Source organism: Phacochoerus africanus, chromosome 2 (genome assembly GCF_016906955.1).
Source record: "Phacochoerus africanus isolate WHEZ1 chromosome 2, ROS_Pafr_v1, whole genome shotgun sequence".
In the NCBI taxonomy this organism is placed as follows: domain Eukaryota; kingdom Metazoa; phylum Chordata; class Mammalia; order Artiodactyla; family Suidae; genus Phacochoerus; species Phacochoerus africanus.
Window position 1 is genome coordinate 268,815,381 of NC_062545.1, and position 15,244 is coordinate 268,830,624.

At 43.0% G+C, this 15,244-nt stretch overlaps 1 protein-coding gene across 1 annotated transcript in view; it reads right to left on the reverse strand.

Moving 5' to 3' along the window:
• Window positions 1-11,909, reverse strand: part of PSMB7 (proteasome 20S subunit beta 7) — a 63,017-nt gene extending 51,108 nt beyond the window's left edge. Inside the window, exons 1-5 of the mRNA XM_047768371.1 lie at window positions 11,806-11,909; window positions 11,279-11,372; window positions 10,218-10,315; window positions 8,272-8,412; window positions 766-881 (exon numbers count right to left, since the gene is read on the reverse strand). Coding sequence (XP_047624327.1) covers window positions 766-881; window positions 8,272-8,412; window positions 10,218-10,315; window positions 11,279-11,372; window positions 11,806-11,867 — 511 coding nt within the window. The 5' untranslated portion in view covers window positions 11,868-11,909. The remainder of the gene's footprint in view (window positions 1-765; window positions 882-8,271; window positions 8,413-10,217; window positions 10,316-11,278; window positions 11,373-11,805) is intronic.
• Between the last annotated feature and the right edge of the window lie 3,335 nt (window positions 11,910-15,244).

Below are 15,244 nucleotides of genomic sequence, written 5' to 3' on the forward strand. Positions count from 1 at the left end.
CTCAAACCTCACCTTCTTCATGAGCCTACCTTGACCTTCCTGTTCAGCACCACAATCTGCCTTCCAGCCCCCACACTCTCAAGTCCTCTTACGTGGGCATTAATTTTTTTTTTTTTTTTTTTTTTTAGGGCCGCACCTGTGGCACATGGAGGTTCCCAGGCTAGGGGTCGAACTGGAGCTGCAGCTGCCTGCCTACACCACAGCTCACAGCAATGCTGGGTCCTTAACCCACTGAACAAGGCCAGGGATCCAATCCGCATCCTTATGGATACTAGTCAGATTCGTTTCCGCTGAGCCATGCATGGGAACTCCCATGTTTAATTTTTTATTTTGAGATAACTGTAAATTCACACGCAGATGAAAGAAATAATACAAATTTTTAATACACCCTTGCCTCAGTTTCCCCCAAAGTTAGTATTTTGCGTAACTGTAGTATAGGATCACCTGCATTCATTTTTCCTCCTAGGATTTATCACTTTCTAACATATTATAAATGTATTTATAATAGTTGTTATTGTCTGCCAACCCCCACTAAAGTACAAACTCCTTGTAGACAAGAATCTCTGTTAACTAAATGTTGTTCACAGCTGTATCCCATGCACAGAGAACAGGGCCTAATTCCTAGGAGGAACTCAGTCAGTATTTGCAGAAGTAATCATAGCAGCGTATTGCACTGCCTCTGCTAGCCGGAAATAGACTAGATCTCTAAGAGACCACTGCGCTACATAAGAGGATGCTCAAACAGTAGGGAAATGTTACACTCACCCATGGTGACATAAGGCAACTTATCAGTTGATCCGTGAGGATAGATGCTGTAGAGGTGAGGTCCAGTAACATCTACTCCCCCCAAAACTAGGGCTGCACCAATGTAACCTTGATACCTGGTGATCAGAGCATGCATAAGAAAAAAAAAATGAGTCTACATTGCATCACGATAACTTAACCAAAAGCTGTTATGAGGAGTCAGACAACAGAAAGCTTTTCTTATATTACTACTGCTTCACTAAGGAGTTACTGTTCTGATGGGAAAAAAATAGGAAATGGAGCAAACACACTTGAACATCTACTATTCACCAATAAAAAGTGTAAATCGTGTGAGGTACTTTATATCATCTTCGTCTCACAGCCTCCTTTAAAAGAGGCCACTACAATCTCCCTGTAGAGAAGAGAAAACCAACCCAAAGACATCCAGAACTCACAGAGCCAAGCCTGGCTTACCCCAAGAGCATCAGTACCCTCCCGTCATACCTCTTTGTGGGTTAGCAGATAAGGTCCCTTCCAAGTCAACAATGAGGAGTTGCTAAACCAAAGCTGTTCACATTATTAACCTCACCCCTAAACTCACAGGAAAACGGCTAGTGTCAAAACACCTTTCCCTCGAGTAAATCCACAAAATTATGACAGATATGAATTCTAGAGGTATTTGTTCCTTTGGACCTTCTACTTGGTTGGTTTTCCACTTCTCTACATTGATTTCCCTGTATTTGGTTCAATTTTTTACCAGTAGAACTGCTATGCTAGATAAACAGGCTGGATCTAAAGTTCTCCACTGTGAGCCTTCAGCTTTGGGGGAAGAAAAACGAAACCAATCCATGGTGAATTTGCCTGATGATATAAGCATTAAAACTGATATAAATAAATTAACACAAGAACCAAAGTCATAATTTTAGATTGTCTGACACAATAGCTACCCATCAGGAAGTACTTCAAATCAAGTCCAGTAATTCCCACGTCCCCTGATTACCAATTAATTACTTCAAATCTTTCATTTACAAGTGAAAAAATAAAGAGCAGGAAAGGATTTTAGAAGCAGCCTTAAGAGAGAACAGAGGCCCAGAAGAGGGAAGAAAGTGGTCCTAGGCCACATGAGCCAGCAGCAGGGTCAAGCTTAGATCCCTCAGCTAAGAAGCCACAATCACCAGGCCCACCACTCCCACCCTAGTCCAATGCCTGATCCACTACACCAACTGCCTGCCAAACAGATTGTTCAGATTAAATCAGTAATTACCAGTTAATTCCGTTCCAAGCTACAACATAATCTCTGTTTAATGCCTTTAAAAGAGTCTGGGGGAGTTCCCTTCGTGGCTCAGCAGTTAACAAACCCAACTGGGATCCATGAGGATGCGGGTTCTATCCCTGGCCTCACTCAGTGGGCTGGGGATCCAGCATTGCTGTGAGCCGTGGTGCAGATCACAGACACGGCTTGGATCCCATGTAGCTGTGACTGTGGTGCAGGCCAGCAGCTGCAGCTCCAATTCAACCCCTAGCCTGGGAACTTCCATATGCTGCAGGTGCAGCCCTAAAACGTAAAGAATCAGACATTTTTGGCAAGTTAACGAAATCCTTAAAAACTGACCCAGAAATTCTACTTCCAGGAAACTAATTCTAAGATATAAGAAGACAAATATGAAGAAATGAATGCACAAGAATGTTTAATGCAGTAACTGTTCAATGTTAGCCAATAAAGCTATACAGCAGAACACTACCCAATCATTTACTACCATGCTACACTGTTCATACACTATTGATGGTAGTACAACTTAGTGCAATCCTTCTCAAGGACAATTTTGACAATATGCATCAAAATGTTAAATGTGCGTATCTCTGACCCAGCAATTCCACTTCTAGAAATTTATTTTAGAATACAGTCTAGGATTTCCCATCATGGCAACTAGGAACCATGAGGTTGCAGGTTCGATCCCTGGCCTCACTCAGCAGGTTAAGGATCCGGCGTTGCAGTGAGCTGTGGTGTAGATGGCAGACACGGCTCAGGTCTGATGTTGCCATGGCTGTGGCTGTGGTGTAGGCCAGCAGCTACAGCTCTGATTCAACCCCTAGCCTGGGAACCTCCATATGCCGCGAATGGGGCCCTAAAAAACAAACAACAACCACCACAAAGAAAAAGAATATAGTCTAAAGAATTAATAACAAAAGCACCTAAAGGTTTACATTCCAAAGGTTCACAGAATACCTTATAATAACTTAAATACCTTAAAACAGGCAATATTGTCAATGTTCAAAAATTGGTTAATAAAATAGATTACTATGGTCCACCCAAAACTATGATGTTCATCAATGGTTCTTAAACTTTTACAGGGAACAGATCCCTCAGAAAAAAATATTAAAATTGTGGGACCCTTGCCAGTCAATAGTACAATTTTTTTTTTTCCCCACTATTTCAGGAGTTACAGGTCTCCAGAAGTCCTCCATAGGCTCAAAGTAAAATCCCTGGATGATGAGCTTGTCTACTGATTGGAACAACACTCACGATATGCTGCTATGTGAATAGAGTCAGTTACAAAAAAACACACAGTAGGATTCCAATTTTGGGAATGCATAAATGAGTATATATATATAGCAGAAAAGGTCTGAAAATCATAGATCTCAGAGATGCAGTGTATGTGCTTAAGTGGCAGAACGTCTGCTGCAATCTACATCCGTCTTTCCTCATTTCTAGTGTCTGAATTTTTTTACAATGATCCATATATATTACTTTTATAATTTACAAAAAGGTTATTTTCTATTTGAAATACTCCAACATGGAAACTATCTGAGATGCACTGGTAGGTGACAATATTAGGTTATATTATGGGATAGAAAGCACAACTATGACCTCATTTTTGTAGAACAAAATTGTATTATTAAACACAGAAAAAATCTTGAATAGTGTAATCTGTTAGCACAAACTGCCTATGGGTGACAGAAATTCAAATAATCCCTTTACTTTTTTGTTTTTCTATACTTCCTAGCTTTTTCACTGTGAATATTCACTTATAATATGGAAGGAAAGATTGAATGAATGAATGAACAAATACATAAATTTAAAAGACCAGAAGTATATACACCCAACCAAAATAATGATTCTCCCTGAATGGCAAAATTTTAATTTTTTTCTTTGGATTTTTCTGTATTTTCTAAATTTTCTGCAATGACTATATATTAATTTCATAAGAAAAAACAAGTTTAATAAAATAAAATAAAATAAATAAAAACAGTTTCTAAAACAAAGAATAGTCCATCATAGAGATTTCTGCTAGCAGTTCCCACTGTGGTACAATGGGTTTAGAATCCAACTGTGGTGGCTCGGGTCACCGCAGAGATGCAGGTTCAAACCCCAGCCCAGCATAGTGGGTTAAAGGATCCAGTGTTGCTACAGCTGTGTCACAGGTCACACGTGTGGCTCAGATTCAATCCCTGCCCTAGGAATTTCCATATGCCACAATAGTGGCCATTGGGGGAAAAAAAAAAGATTTCTGCTAGACTCAATAAGGAGACTCAATCTTCAAAAGGAACATGTATCACTTACATCCTCAACATCTAGCCATTACAGAGATGAAAGTAATGCTTAAATAAGGAAAAAGATGTCTACCTCCATTTACCAAACTCTCTCTTCTTGCTGACTCACACACAAGGAAATGGATTAATGCGGGGGGGGAGAACGTACAATAATAACAAAAATAGTACCTCCTTGTATTCCTTTCAGCCTCTGAATGGGAATCTAGGCCCTGTACTAGGCACTGTCATAAACCTTCTTTTTTTTTTTTTTTCCCCTTTGTCTTTTTTGTCTTTTCAGGGTTGTAGCTGCAGCATACGGAGGTTCCCACGCTAGGGGTCGAATCGGAGCTACAGCTGTCAGCCTATGCCACAGCCACAGCAATGCCAGATCCTTAACCCACTGAGCAAGGCCAGGGATAGAACCCACGTCCTCATGGATCTTAGTTGTGGTCATTAACCACTGAGCCACGAAAGGAACTCCATAAACCTTGTTTCTTTATTCATTTCCTCCTCAAAAGTTCAAGACAGAACTATCCTCCTCATTTTATTGAGAAAGAAACTAAGGCTAAGAAAAGTGAGGTGAACAGCCCAAGGTCACACAACTTTAAGTGCTATAGAGATGATCTGAACCAAAGTTCTAAAGTCAAATCCTATAGTTCTCTCCCCTATACTAATGACTAACTTTATGTAACAACAAAAATGTCAAAACACATAAAGAACCATATTTACCTTGGTTTAAGTTTTTAAGTGTTCTTCTCAAAACCTTGATAAAATTTAACTTTCATAAAGTATATTAAACTAAAAATAATAAAACACTGAAAAAAGAGAATTTAGAATTCCTAAAACATTCTAAAGAGATAAACAGAAACATCTGCTAGATTGAGCTAAATGCTTTAAACGACACTGCAAGCAATTTTGAAGTATGCAATTTACTGCAATTTTACAGTTTAAAAATTGTTTTAAATGTAATGCACCATGCAAACCACCAGAGGGAGCCTTGTGTTTAAAATCAAAATCACAAATGTCTTCAGATTATCTTGACAACAGATGTGCTTTTACAAGTTCTCACACTGCACTGGAAGAATTTATTTGATAGGTGATAATTCTCCAGGATTAGGATGACTCCGTACATAAATAAATGGAAATCGCTGACATAAAGGCTCAGTACAGCCAGAGCAGCAGTTGGGTAGACATGACTGGGCTTCCTGCCCATATGACTCATTAACCCTTGTATCCTCTGCTGTAACATGGGGATCTATGGTACTAGTCTTCTCGCACAGCTACATTTCACCTAATAATCACTTCTGAGGGCCCAGGGGCCATGCCACACTTGCAGGTGAAGACCTACAATTTCATAGGAAGGCAAGGGCCAGACAGGAAACAGGGAAGTGACTCAGGCAAGGACTGAATGACCGGAACCATATTTCCACTTCTAAAAGCAACATCCATCACTTGGTTCCAGATTACTGCCCCGTTATTCCACCTACTTGATGAATTTTATCAAAGACGCCGGAAATCCACATTTTAAATTCAAAGCTCCCAATTTATAATTATTGGCCACTACTTTTTTTTTTTTTTTTTGCTTTTTAGGGCCATACTTGCAGCATATGGACGTTCCTAGGCTAGGCGTCGAATTGGAGCTTCAGCTGCCAGCCTCAGCCACAGCCACGTGGAATCCAGACTGCATCTATGACCTATATTACCGCTCACAGCAACAGCAGATCCTTTACCCACTGAGCAAGGCCAGGGATATAACCCACATCCTCATGGATACTAGTCAGATTCGTTTCCGCTGAGCCACGATGGAAACTCTGCCACTATTTTTTTTTTTGTCTTTTTGCTATTTCTTGGGCCGCTGCGTGGCATATGGAGGTTCCCAGGCTAGGGGTCGAATCAGAACTGCAGCCACCAGCCTACACCAGAGCTACAGCAACGCTGGATCAGAGCCACGTCTTCGACCCACACCACAGCTCACGGCAACGCAAGATCGTTAACCCACTGAGCAAAGGCAGGGACCGAACCCGCAACCTCATGGTTCCTAGTCAGATTCGTTAACCAGTGTGCCACGACGGGAACTCCACTCTGCCACTATTTTTAAAATAGACCCAAGTGGGGAGTTCCCTTGGTGGTTCAGAAGTTAACGAACCAGACTAGGATCCATGGAGATGCAGGTTCGAACCCTAGCCTCATTCAGTGGGTTAAGGATCTGGCGATGCCCTGAGCTGTGGTGTGGGTCACCGAAATGGCTCAGATACCATGTGGCTGTGGTGTAGGCCGGCAGTTATAATTCCAATTCGACCCCTAGTCTGGGAACTTCCATATGCCACTGGTACAGCCCTAAAAAGCAAAAAACAAAATAAAACAGACCCAAATGAAATTTCTCTACAAGCTGAATATGGCCTGTGAGCTGTCAGCTTATAATCTTTGCTTTCTATTCCAGCTGCCCTTTAATTCTCACAGGCCTGGATGCAGCTGCTGGCCCTGGGTCAGAGAAAAAGAAAATGTCTCATGTAGGTTGCTTAATGAATGATGACTACCAGAATAAAGGCCTCTGATCAACTTTCTAAGAAAATTTTAAAAGGTCGGAGTTCTCATCATGGCTCAATGGTTAATGCACCCAGCTAGCACCCATGACGATGCAGGTTCGATCCCTGGCCTCGCTCAGTGGGTTAAGGATCCGGTGTTGTTGTGAGCTGTGATGTAGGTTGCAGATGCGGCTCAGATCGTGTGTGGCTGTGGCTCTGGTATAGGCCGGTGGCTACAGGTTCAATTTGACTCCTAGCCTGGGAACCTCCATATGCCATGGGTTCGGCCCTAAAGAGAGAGAAAGACCAAAAAAATAATAAGAATAATAAATAAAAATTATCATGATGTGCATTCTATAAAGAAAGGGTAGTTATTACATGTAAGACAGATCACAAAAGAAGCCAGTATTTCAACTCAAGACTAAATGTCCAAGCCATTTCCACCATACTACATTGCCTCGCTTCTCTTTATGAGGAGCAAATGAGAAAATGGATTTAAAATCTGAAAACTATCTAGACCTACACAAACACAAAGTGATGATGTGATTAAGGAAGAAAGAGAAACAAAACTAGTAGGAGGAACTCTGTAGGAGTCAGCAGGGAATGAAGGTTAGGTCAGGCCAATGACTGCACCTCTTCAAACCTCTGTTCAACTTATAAATCAGAGATGTTGGAGTTCCCACAGTGGGTCAGCAGCAACAAACCCAACTAGTATCCATGAGGACGCAGGTTCGATCCCTGGCCTCACTCAGTGGATTGGGGATCCAGCATTGCCATGAGCTGTGGTGTAAGCTATAGACGCTTAGATCTGGTGTTGCTGTGGCTGTGGTGCAGGCCGGCAGCTGTAGCTCCGATTTGACCCCTAGCCTGGGAACTTTCATATGCTGTACCTGCAGCCCTAAAAGGCAAAAAAAAAAAAAAAAATCAGAGACGTTACAAGCCCCATCTCAGAATTAAAAGGATAAAATGAGATCATGCACACATACTGAGAACAGGGCCTGGTACAAAGACAGAGATAAATGCTGCCTGGTATTAATGTTATTATACCCACTGACAGCCAACTACAAACAGCATTTTTCATTTCATTTTTATCTTGCCCCTAAAAGAGGGAGGAAAAACAATCATGTGTGTTTGTGTGTGTTCACAAAATGAACTCAAAGGTTCCTTCCAGCTCTAACTTTCTTACTATGAACAAAAAAGGTTTTTTTATCCAGTAATACCATAAGCCTCAGGAAATGACTCAATCAGTCACATGTATTCACTCATGGGAAAAAAAAAAAAAAAGACCCCATAAATTCAAATGCATTATCAAAAGCTTTATGAAATTAAAATGGCTTTTTAGTACTAACTGATTCCTGGAATAAAATGTGTTATTTCTGAATGCTTTTTCTTGAGCTTCCAGGCTTCCCCGGACAGAAAATCTAAAACATGAGAAAAACATGCTACAGAAATCCCCATCCTGGAACCTCACCTGAAAAGCATCTGCTTCAGCATGCGATTGGCCGTCACAACCCTAGGAAGGCGGCCAGTGGAGAGCGAGTGGAGCTCCAAGTTGGAGGAAATGAGTTGGGTTGTCATGTCTGTGTCCGCAGCTGTCCCAGCACCACAACAACTAAAAAGTACAATTAGAAACTGAGCTGGAATTTAATGACCAAAGAACTCAATTAGAAGTGGAGCGTCTTGGATAACGTCCACAATGTTCAGGTACAGAGAAGTTTTTGAGTATATCTGCACTGTTATTATTCTAACCAATCTTAAGTGAACATGAAACTAAGGATGCACATCTAATTATACGCAAGTATATTTTCTGGGGCTGATGGAACTTTTCAAATCATGAGTTATTTAGTTTCCATGTTTCTAACAGAGAGTACATTTTACTAATTCTAGAAATATAGCCAAGCTGTACAGGCAGAGCAAGGCATGTTAAAAGTCTTGCCGTTTAACATTTACCAAGTATTTACTATCAGATACCAATCATTCCAAAGTGATGAGAATGAAGAAAATATAACACGGCAACAGCACTTGATTTCAGAGTTGAGTGGAGACACAGGTAGACAAAAATTCAGGATCTCAGAGAATATAAGATAGTTGCATAGGTACAAAATGCCATAGGAAATTGGAGGAGAGGGCAATTAATTCTCATCTTTGAGAAAAGATTTCATATGAGTTAGGTTTAGAAGAACAGAGTAGGAGTTCCCGTCGTGGCGCAGTGGTTAACGAATCCGACTAGGAACCATGAGGTTGCGGGTTCGGTCCCTGCCCTTGCTCAGCGGGTTAACGATCTGGCGTTGCCGTGAGCTGTGGTGTAGGTTGCAGACTCAGCTTGGATCCCGCGTTGCTGTGGCTCTGGCGTAGGCCGGTGGCTACAGCTCCGATTCAACCTCTAGCCTGGGAACCTCCATATGCCGCGGGAGCGGCCCAAGAAATAGCAACAACAACAACAACAACAAAGACAAAAGACACACACACAAAAAAAAGAAGAACAGAGTAAAATCACTGTACGAGTAGAGAAGAAAGGGCTTTTCTTTTTTTTTTTTTTTGTCTCTTTGCCTTTTATAGGGCCTCTCCCGTGGCTAGGGGTCTAATCCAAGCTGTAGCCAAAAGCCTACGCCAGAGCCACAGCAACGCGGGATCCAAGCTGCGTCCTTGACCTACACCACAGCTTATGGCAACACCGGATCCTTAACCCACTGAGCAAGGCCAGGGATCGAACCCACAACCCCATGGTTCCTAGTCGGATTCTTTAACCGCTGTGCCACAATGAGAACTCCCGAAAGGGCATTTCTAAGCAGAGGGGCTGGCAAAAGCAGAGGTGAGAGAGCTTGGAGATGAGGGGCAAGGGGACATGAGGGAAACAGGAACAGTCCAGGTATAACTGAACACAGGGTGATGGCAGCTAAATAGGATGAAAAGTTTCCTGTGAGACTGTGCAAAAGTTTATACCATGCTAGAGTTTTTTTTTTTATCCTGAAAGTAATGTGGAAATGTGAATAATCTCTTGAAAAGTTTTAAAGAGGAAACAGACAAAATCAGATCTGTATTTTACCAAACCCAATGTAACAGAAGAATGAACAACAGAAAAAGAGAAACGACCAAAGGCAGAGAGGCCATTTAAATGACAACTGCAATAGTCCAGCTGAGAAAACAGAATCTGAACTAAGGCCTTAGCAGAGGGAAGGGTAAGAGGGAGTGGATTCAAGAGGCACACAAAAGGCGGAACTGGGTACCAAGTGAACTGAATGACTAAAGGAGAAAGAGAACTTGACGACGGCTAACTTAGGTGGATGGAAATGCCATTTAAGGGAGACAAAAAGGAAAGACAGGCTGAACAACAGGTTTTAAAGGGACAAATAGTAAATTCAATTTTAGCCCTGAGATGTTTGAAAATATAAGTTATTCAAACTAACCAATACTTACTAAATGTTAGGAGATATGAAGTGTATTTTTGAGCAGTTCTTGTCAGCAACAACCATCCCTTCAGTTGCCCTTGTATCTGCTCCAAGAACTATGCCGTCCTATTTTAAAAAATATATATACTTTTAAACAAGTTGACATATACAAACCACAATCTAGGAAAAACAATACCAACCACCCTCTGCTCCCTCAACTACTTACCACCTGCCAAAACTCATATTAAAAATATTGTGCTATACTTTCAAAATTCAAGAAAAGGCTCGATTAATAAATATTAGTTGAACCTTCAATAGGTGGTAGGAACTATCATTCCTGTTTTTCAAATGAGGCTCAGACATTCAGTGAATTCCTTACAAATTACAGAGCCAACATGGGAAAAGTTTGGATTAATATGCAGAAATCCTTCCCTTAAAATAGACACCTCTGTCATTTTTTTTTCTCTTTTTTTTAATGGCTGTACCTGGGGCATATGGAAGTTCTCAGCGCCAAGGACTGAATCTGAGCCACAGATTTGGCAAAGCTAAATCCTTTAAACCACTGCACCCACTGTCGATCCAACCCCCACCTCAGCAGCAACCACAGCTACTGCAATCGGATTCTGAACCCACTGCACCACAACGAAAACTCCTGTCAGAGATATCACTCTCTACTTCAACAACAACCATTACTTTTTTTCACCCTCACGCCAATTTAGGGCAGGAGTTATTATGTCCCTTCGATGGATAAGAAAATGTGGCCATGAGAAGGAAAGTGACCTGCCCAAAATAGAGGCAGCAAAGAAGTTAAATGGTTTAACTAATCTTGTGTTCTCCCATTACTTCATCCTGCTTCCTAAAGTAATAACCTAAGACAGAAAAGAAACTGGCCCTCTCAAAAACTCTGCAGAGTGAGAGCTGATAAGTGCACAAAACTGATGAAGAGTCTCTCCTAAAAGACCTTTCCCTGATGTAATGCTCCGTAATATGAACCCTTCCTCACATAGCCCAGAGAAGTAAAGGCCGCCAAGCGGCTTGGTTCCTGTAATTAGTTCCAGTCGCTGCTGCTCTCATCCTGTCCCCGCTTACCTTATAGACCACCCCCGCGATGGTCGTCCCAGTTTTACGAGCCGTTGGAAGCTTGTATCCTTTCTTTGCAAAGTCAGCTTCCAAGATAGCATTTCTAAGAGCAAATGAGAGAATAAAGCTGTGAGGAGCAGGTCCATATTAAGCCGTCCTGACACGAAGAGTATCTGATAGGTAACTCAGGAAAATTAAAAATAACTAGCATTTGTTTTCACACCCATCTGTTCACTGACTCCTCCCAACAAGACTACTGTCCCATGTTTCAGTGAAGAGAGCGTCTGAGAGGGTCCACACCTCGCCAAAGGAGAGAGAGATGGAGGTGTCCAGGTGCGCAGGTAAAGCGGAAAAGCAGAGCCCGCCTCAGAAGAAACCCACGTTCAGGCCCTGATTCCCCTGAGTCACACGGGGCGCGGGCCTCAGGCCCGGCCGTCCACCCTTCCTTAGGACTTCGCGGCTCAGACCTCAGCCCAACCCCACCCAGGTACCGAACTCCTGCTCCCGCCCGAAATCCGACCCGAGCATGGCCTCACCTGCGGCAGTTATCAAAAGAGAAACCTCCAACGGGTCGCTCATACACTGACACAGCCGCCATCTTCCTGAAAAGGTACTTCCGGGTCGGGGGCGGGAGCAAACAAAAAGAGCCCAGTACTTCCGGCGCCGCCGGCGACCTCGAGCTGAAGGGGCGGGGCAAATTTCGCGCTAAAGGTATTGATCTTCGAGTTACGGATTCCTAGAGGAGCCCGGAGATGTTTGGAGTCTAGCGCCCCAAGTGGCAGGAAGGAAAAACTGACGCCCGGAGAAGGTGGGGGAAAAGGACTTTTCCAAGGAGGACACAAGCAGAGACCAAGCCTCCAGCTCACCAGACCAGAGCGGTTTCTACCGCTAAATGGGCTACAGGAGGCTTCGCAGACAGACACACTCAATTTCTAGGCAGAGCCTCACCACCTGCCTTCAAGGAGCAAATCCTCTCACACACTCAATTTCTAGGCAGAGCCTCACCACCTGCCGTCAAGGGGCAAATCCTCTCAACTCTCTGAATTTGTTTCCTCTGCTGTCAAATGGAGATAACAGATGCCTCAAAAGGTTGTTGTGAAATGAACAAGAAGCCTGTAAAAAAAGATGTTCACCATCATCCATCATTAGAAAAATGCAAATCAAAACCATAGTGCCATACCACGGCACCCACTAGGATGGCTGTAATCGAAAAGATAGAAAGTAACAAGTGTTGGCAGAGATGTGGAGAAATTGGAACCCTCATAGGTGGCTGGTGGGAATGTAAAATGGTGCAATTGCTCCATTTGAAAACAATTTGGCAGTTCCCCAAAAGTTAAACATAGACCCAGCAATTGTCTCATCAGTATATGCCCAAGAGAATTGGAAACAGATGTTCACAAAAACTTGCACACAAATATTTATAGCAGCATCATTCATAATAGCCAAATAATGGAAACAACTCAAGTGTCCATCAACTTGATGAATGGATAAGCAAAACGTGCTACATTCATGCAACAGAATATTTATTCAGCCATAAAAAACAATGAAGCATTGGCACATTACAACAGGGATGAACTTTGAAAACGTTGTGCTCAGGGAGACAAAAGCCATAAAAAGCCATAAAAAGTACTGTTCTGTGTTTGTGAAATGTCCGTTCTGGATAATCCATACATCCAGAAAATAGATTAGTGGTTACTGGAAGATGGGGGGAGGAGATAGTAGGGAGTGACAATGTAACAGATACACAGTCTCTTTTAGGGATGATGAAAATGTTCTGAAAGTATGTAATTGTAATGGTCACACTACATTGTGAATATACTAAAAGCAACCGAATTGCATTTTTTTTTTTTTTTTGGTCTTTTTAGGGCCCCACCCACAGCATATGGAGGTTCCCTGGCTAGGGGCTGAATCAAAGCTGTAGCCACCAGCCTACACCACAGCCACAGCAACGCCAGATCTGAGCCGCATCTGCGACCTACACCACAGCTCATCACAACACCAGATCCTTAACCCACTGAGCGAGGCCAGGGATCGAACCCAAGTCCTCATGGATGCTAGTCAGCTTCGTTAACCACTGAGCCACAACGGGAACTCCCAAACTGCATATTTTTAAATGATGAATTTTGTTATGCTTATTTGAGTCTTCTAAAAGCTGCTATGAGAGTTGAAAATTGTACATGGAGAGCGTCTCTCCTGGCATGTAGCAGCTTCTCAATAAATAGCTATGATTATTAATAGCACATCCATTTTTCATCCTGCCAACAAACCTCACAGGTACCTAGGCAATTCAACTCATTTTGTCAGTGGAAATCAAGGTTAATTGAAGTAAAGTAACATGTTCAAATTTATATAGCAAGTAAATCACAGCCCCAATTACTATGGGATGAATTCATTTACTCCTTCAGCAAATATTTAAATTATTTAATTCACTTATTCACTCAGCACCTACTCTGTTACCAGGAATGGAAGAATGAATGACTGAAGGGCGTTCCAATCAGCCGGAACCAGTGCCTGGCACAACTGTGTGTTCAATAAATATTTGCCGAAGGTTCAATTCCTTTTCATTACCTCTCTGGGCCTTGAGTGTGAAATGAGGAAAATAAAGCCTCACCCACCTGCCTCCACAGGACTCTCCAATGAAAAAGTTTGAGTAGCTCCTGGGTCACCAAGTTTCTGCTTTGCTGAATGTCAAAAAGTAAAAAGATGGAGTTCCCGTCGTGGCGCAGTGGTTAACGAACCCGACTAGGAATCATGAGGTTGCGGGTTCGGTCCCTGCCCTTGCTCAGTGGGTTAATGATCCGGCGTTGCCATGAGCTGTGGTATAGGTCGCAGACGCGACTCGGATCCCGCGTTGCTGTGGCTCTGGCGTAGGCCAGTGGCTACAGCTCTGATTCGACCCCTAGCCTGGGAACCTCCATGTGCCGCGGGAGCGGCCCAAGAAATAGCAAAAAGACAAAAAAAAAAGTAAAAAGATGAGTTCTGCTCTAGAGATGTCCACTTCCTGAGGAGAGCGTCCCAACTTGACCAGACCTGGACAAGGAAAGTTATAATTCAATGTGCCCTGGCTGCTGTGGGGGTCAGGAAGTAATTACAGAAGGAAGCAATGCCTTTCCAGCATTCATCAGCCTCTCTCATGCCTGCTCTGGGCTCAGCACTGGGGGATCGAACACAAAGATGAATCAGATGAACTGCCTCTCCTTAAGGTATATGTTGAATTGTGTCCTCCCTCCCCCCCCCAAACTGGTATATTAAAGTCCCTAGTACCTCAGAAGGTGACCTTATTTGGAGATAGGGTCTTGCCTAGAGCCATACCACCCTGAATGCACCTGATCTCGTCTGGAGATCAGGCCTTGACAAAGGTAATCAAGTTAAAACAATTAGGGTAGATCCTAATCCAGTATGATCGAGGTCCTTTTTTTTCTTTTTTTTCTTTCTTTTTCTTTTTAAGGCCACACCCGCAGTATATGGAAGTTTCCAGGCTAGGGGTCAAATCAGAGCTGCAGCTGCTTGGCCTATACCACAGCCACAGCAACACCAGATCTGAGCTGAATCCGTGACCTGTGCTGCAGGTTGTGGCAATGCCAGATCCTTAATGCACTGAGCGAGGCCAGGGATCAAACCCAAATCCTCATGGATACTAGTTGGGTTCTTAACCTGCTGAGCCTCAATGGGAACTCCAAGATCCGTGTGTGTGTGTGTGTGTGTGTGTGTGTGTGTGTGTGTGTGTGTTTAGGGTCACACCCACAGCCTATGGAGGTGCCGAGGCTAGGGGTTGAATTGGAACGGTAGCTGCTGACCTGTGCCACAGCCACAGCAACACGGGATCTGAGCCTTGTCTGTGACCAACACCACAGCTCACAGCAAGGCCTGATCCTTAACCCACTGAGTGAGGCCAGGGATCAAACCTGGGTCTCCATGGATACTCATCAGATTCATTTCTGTTGAGCCACAATGGGAACTCCCCGAGGTCCTTTT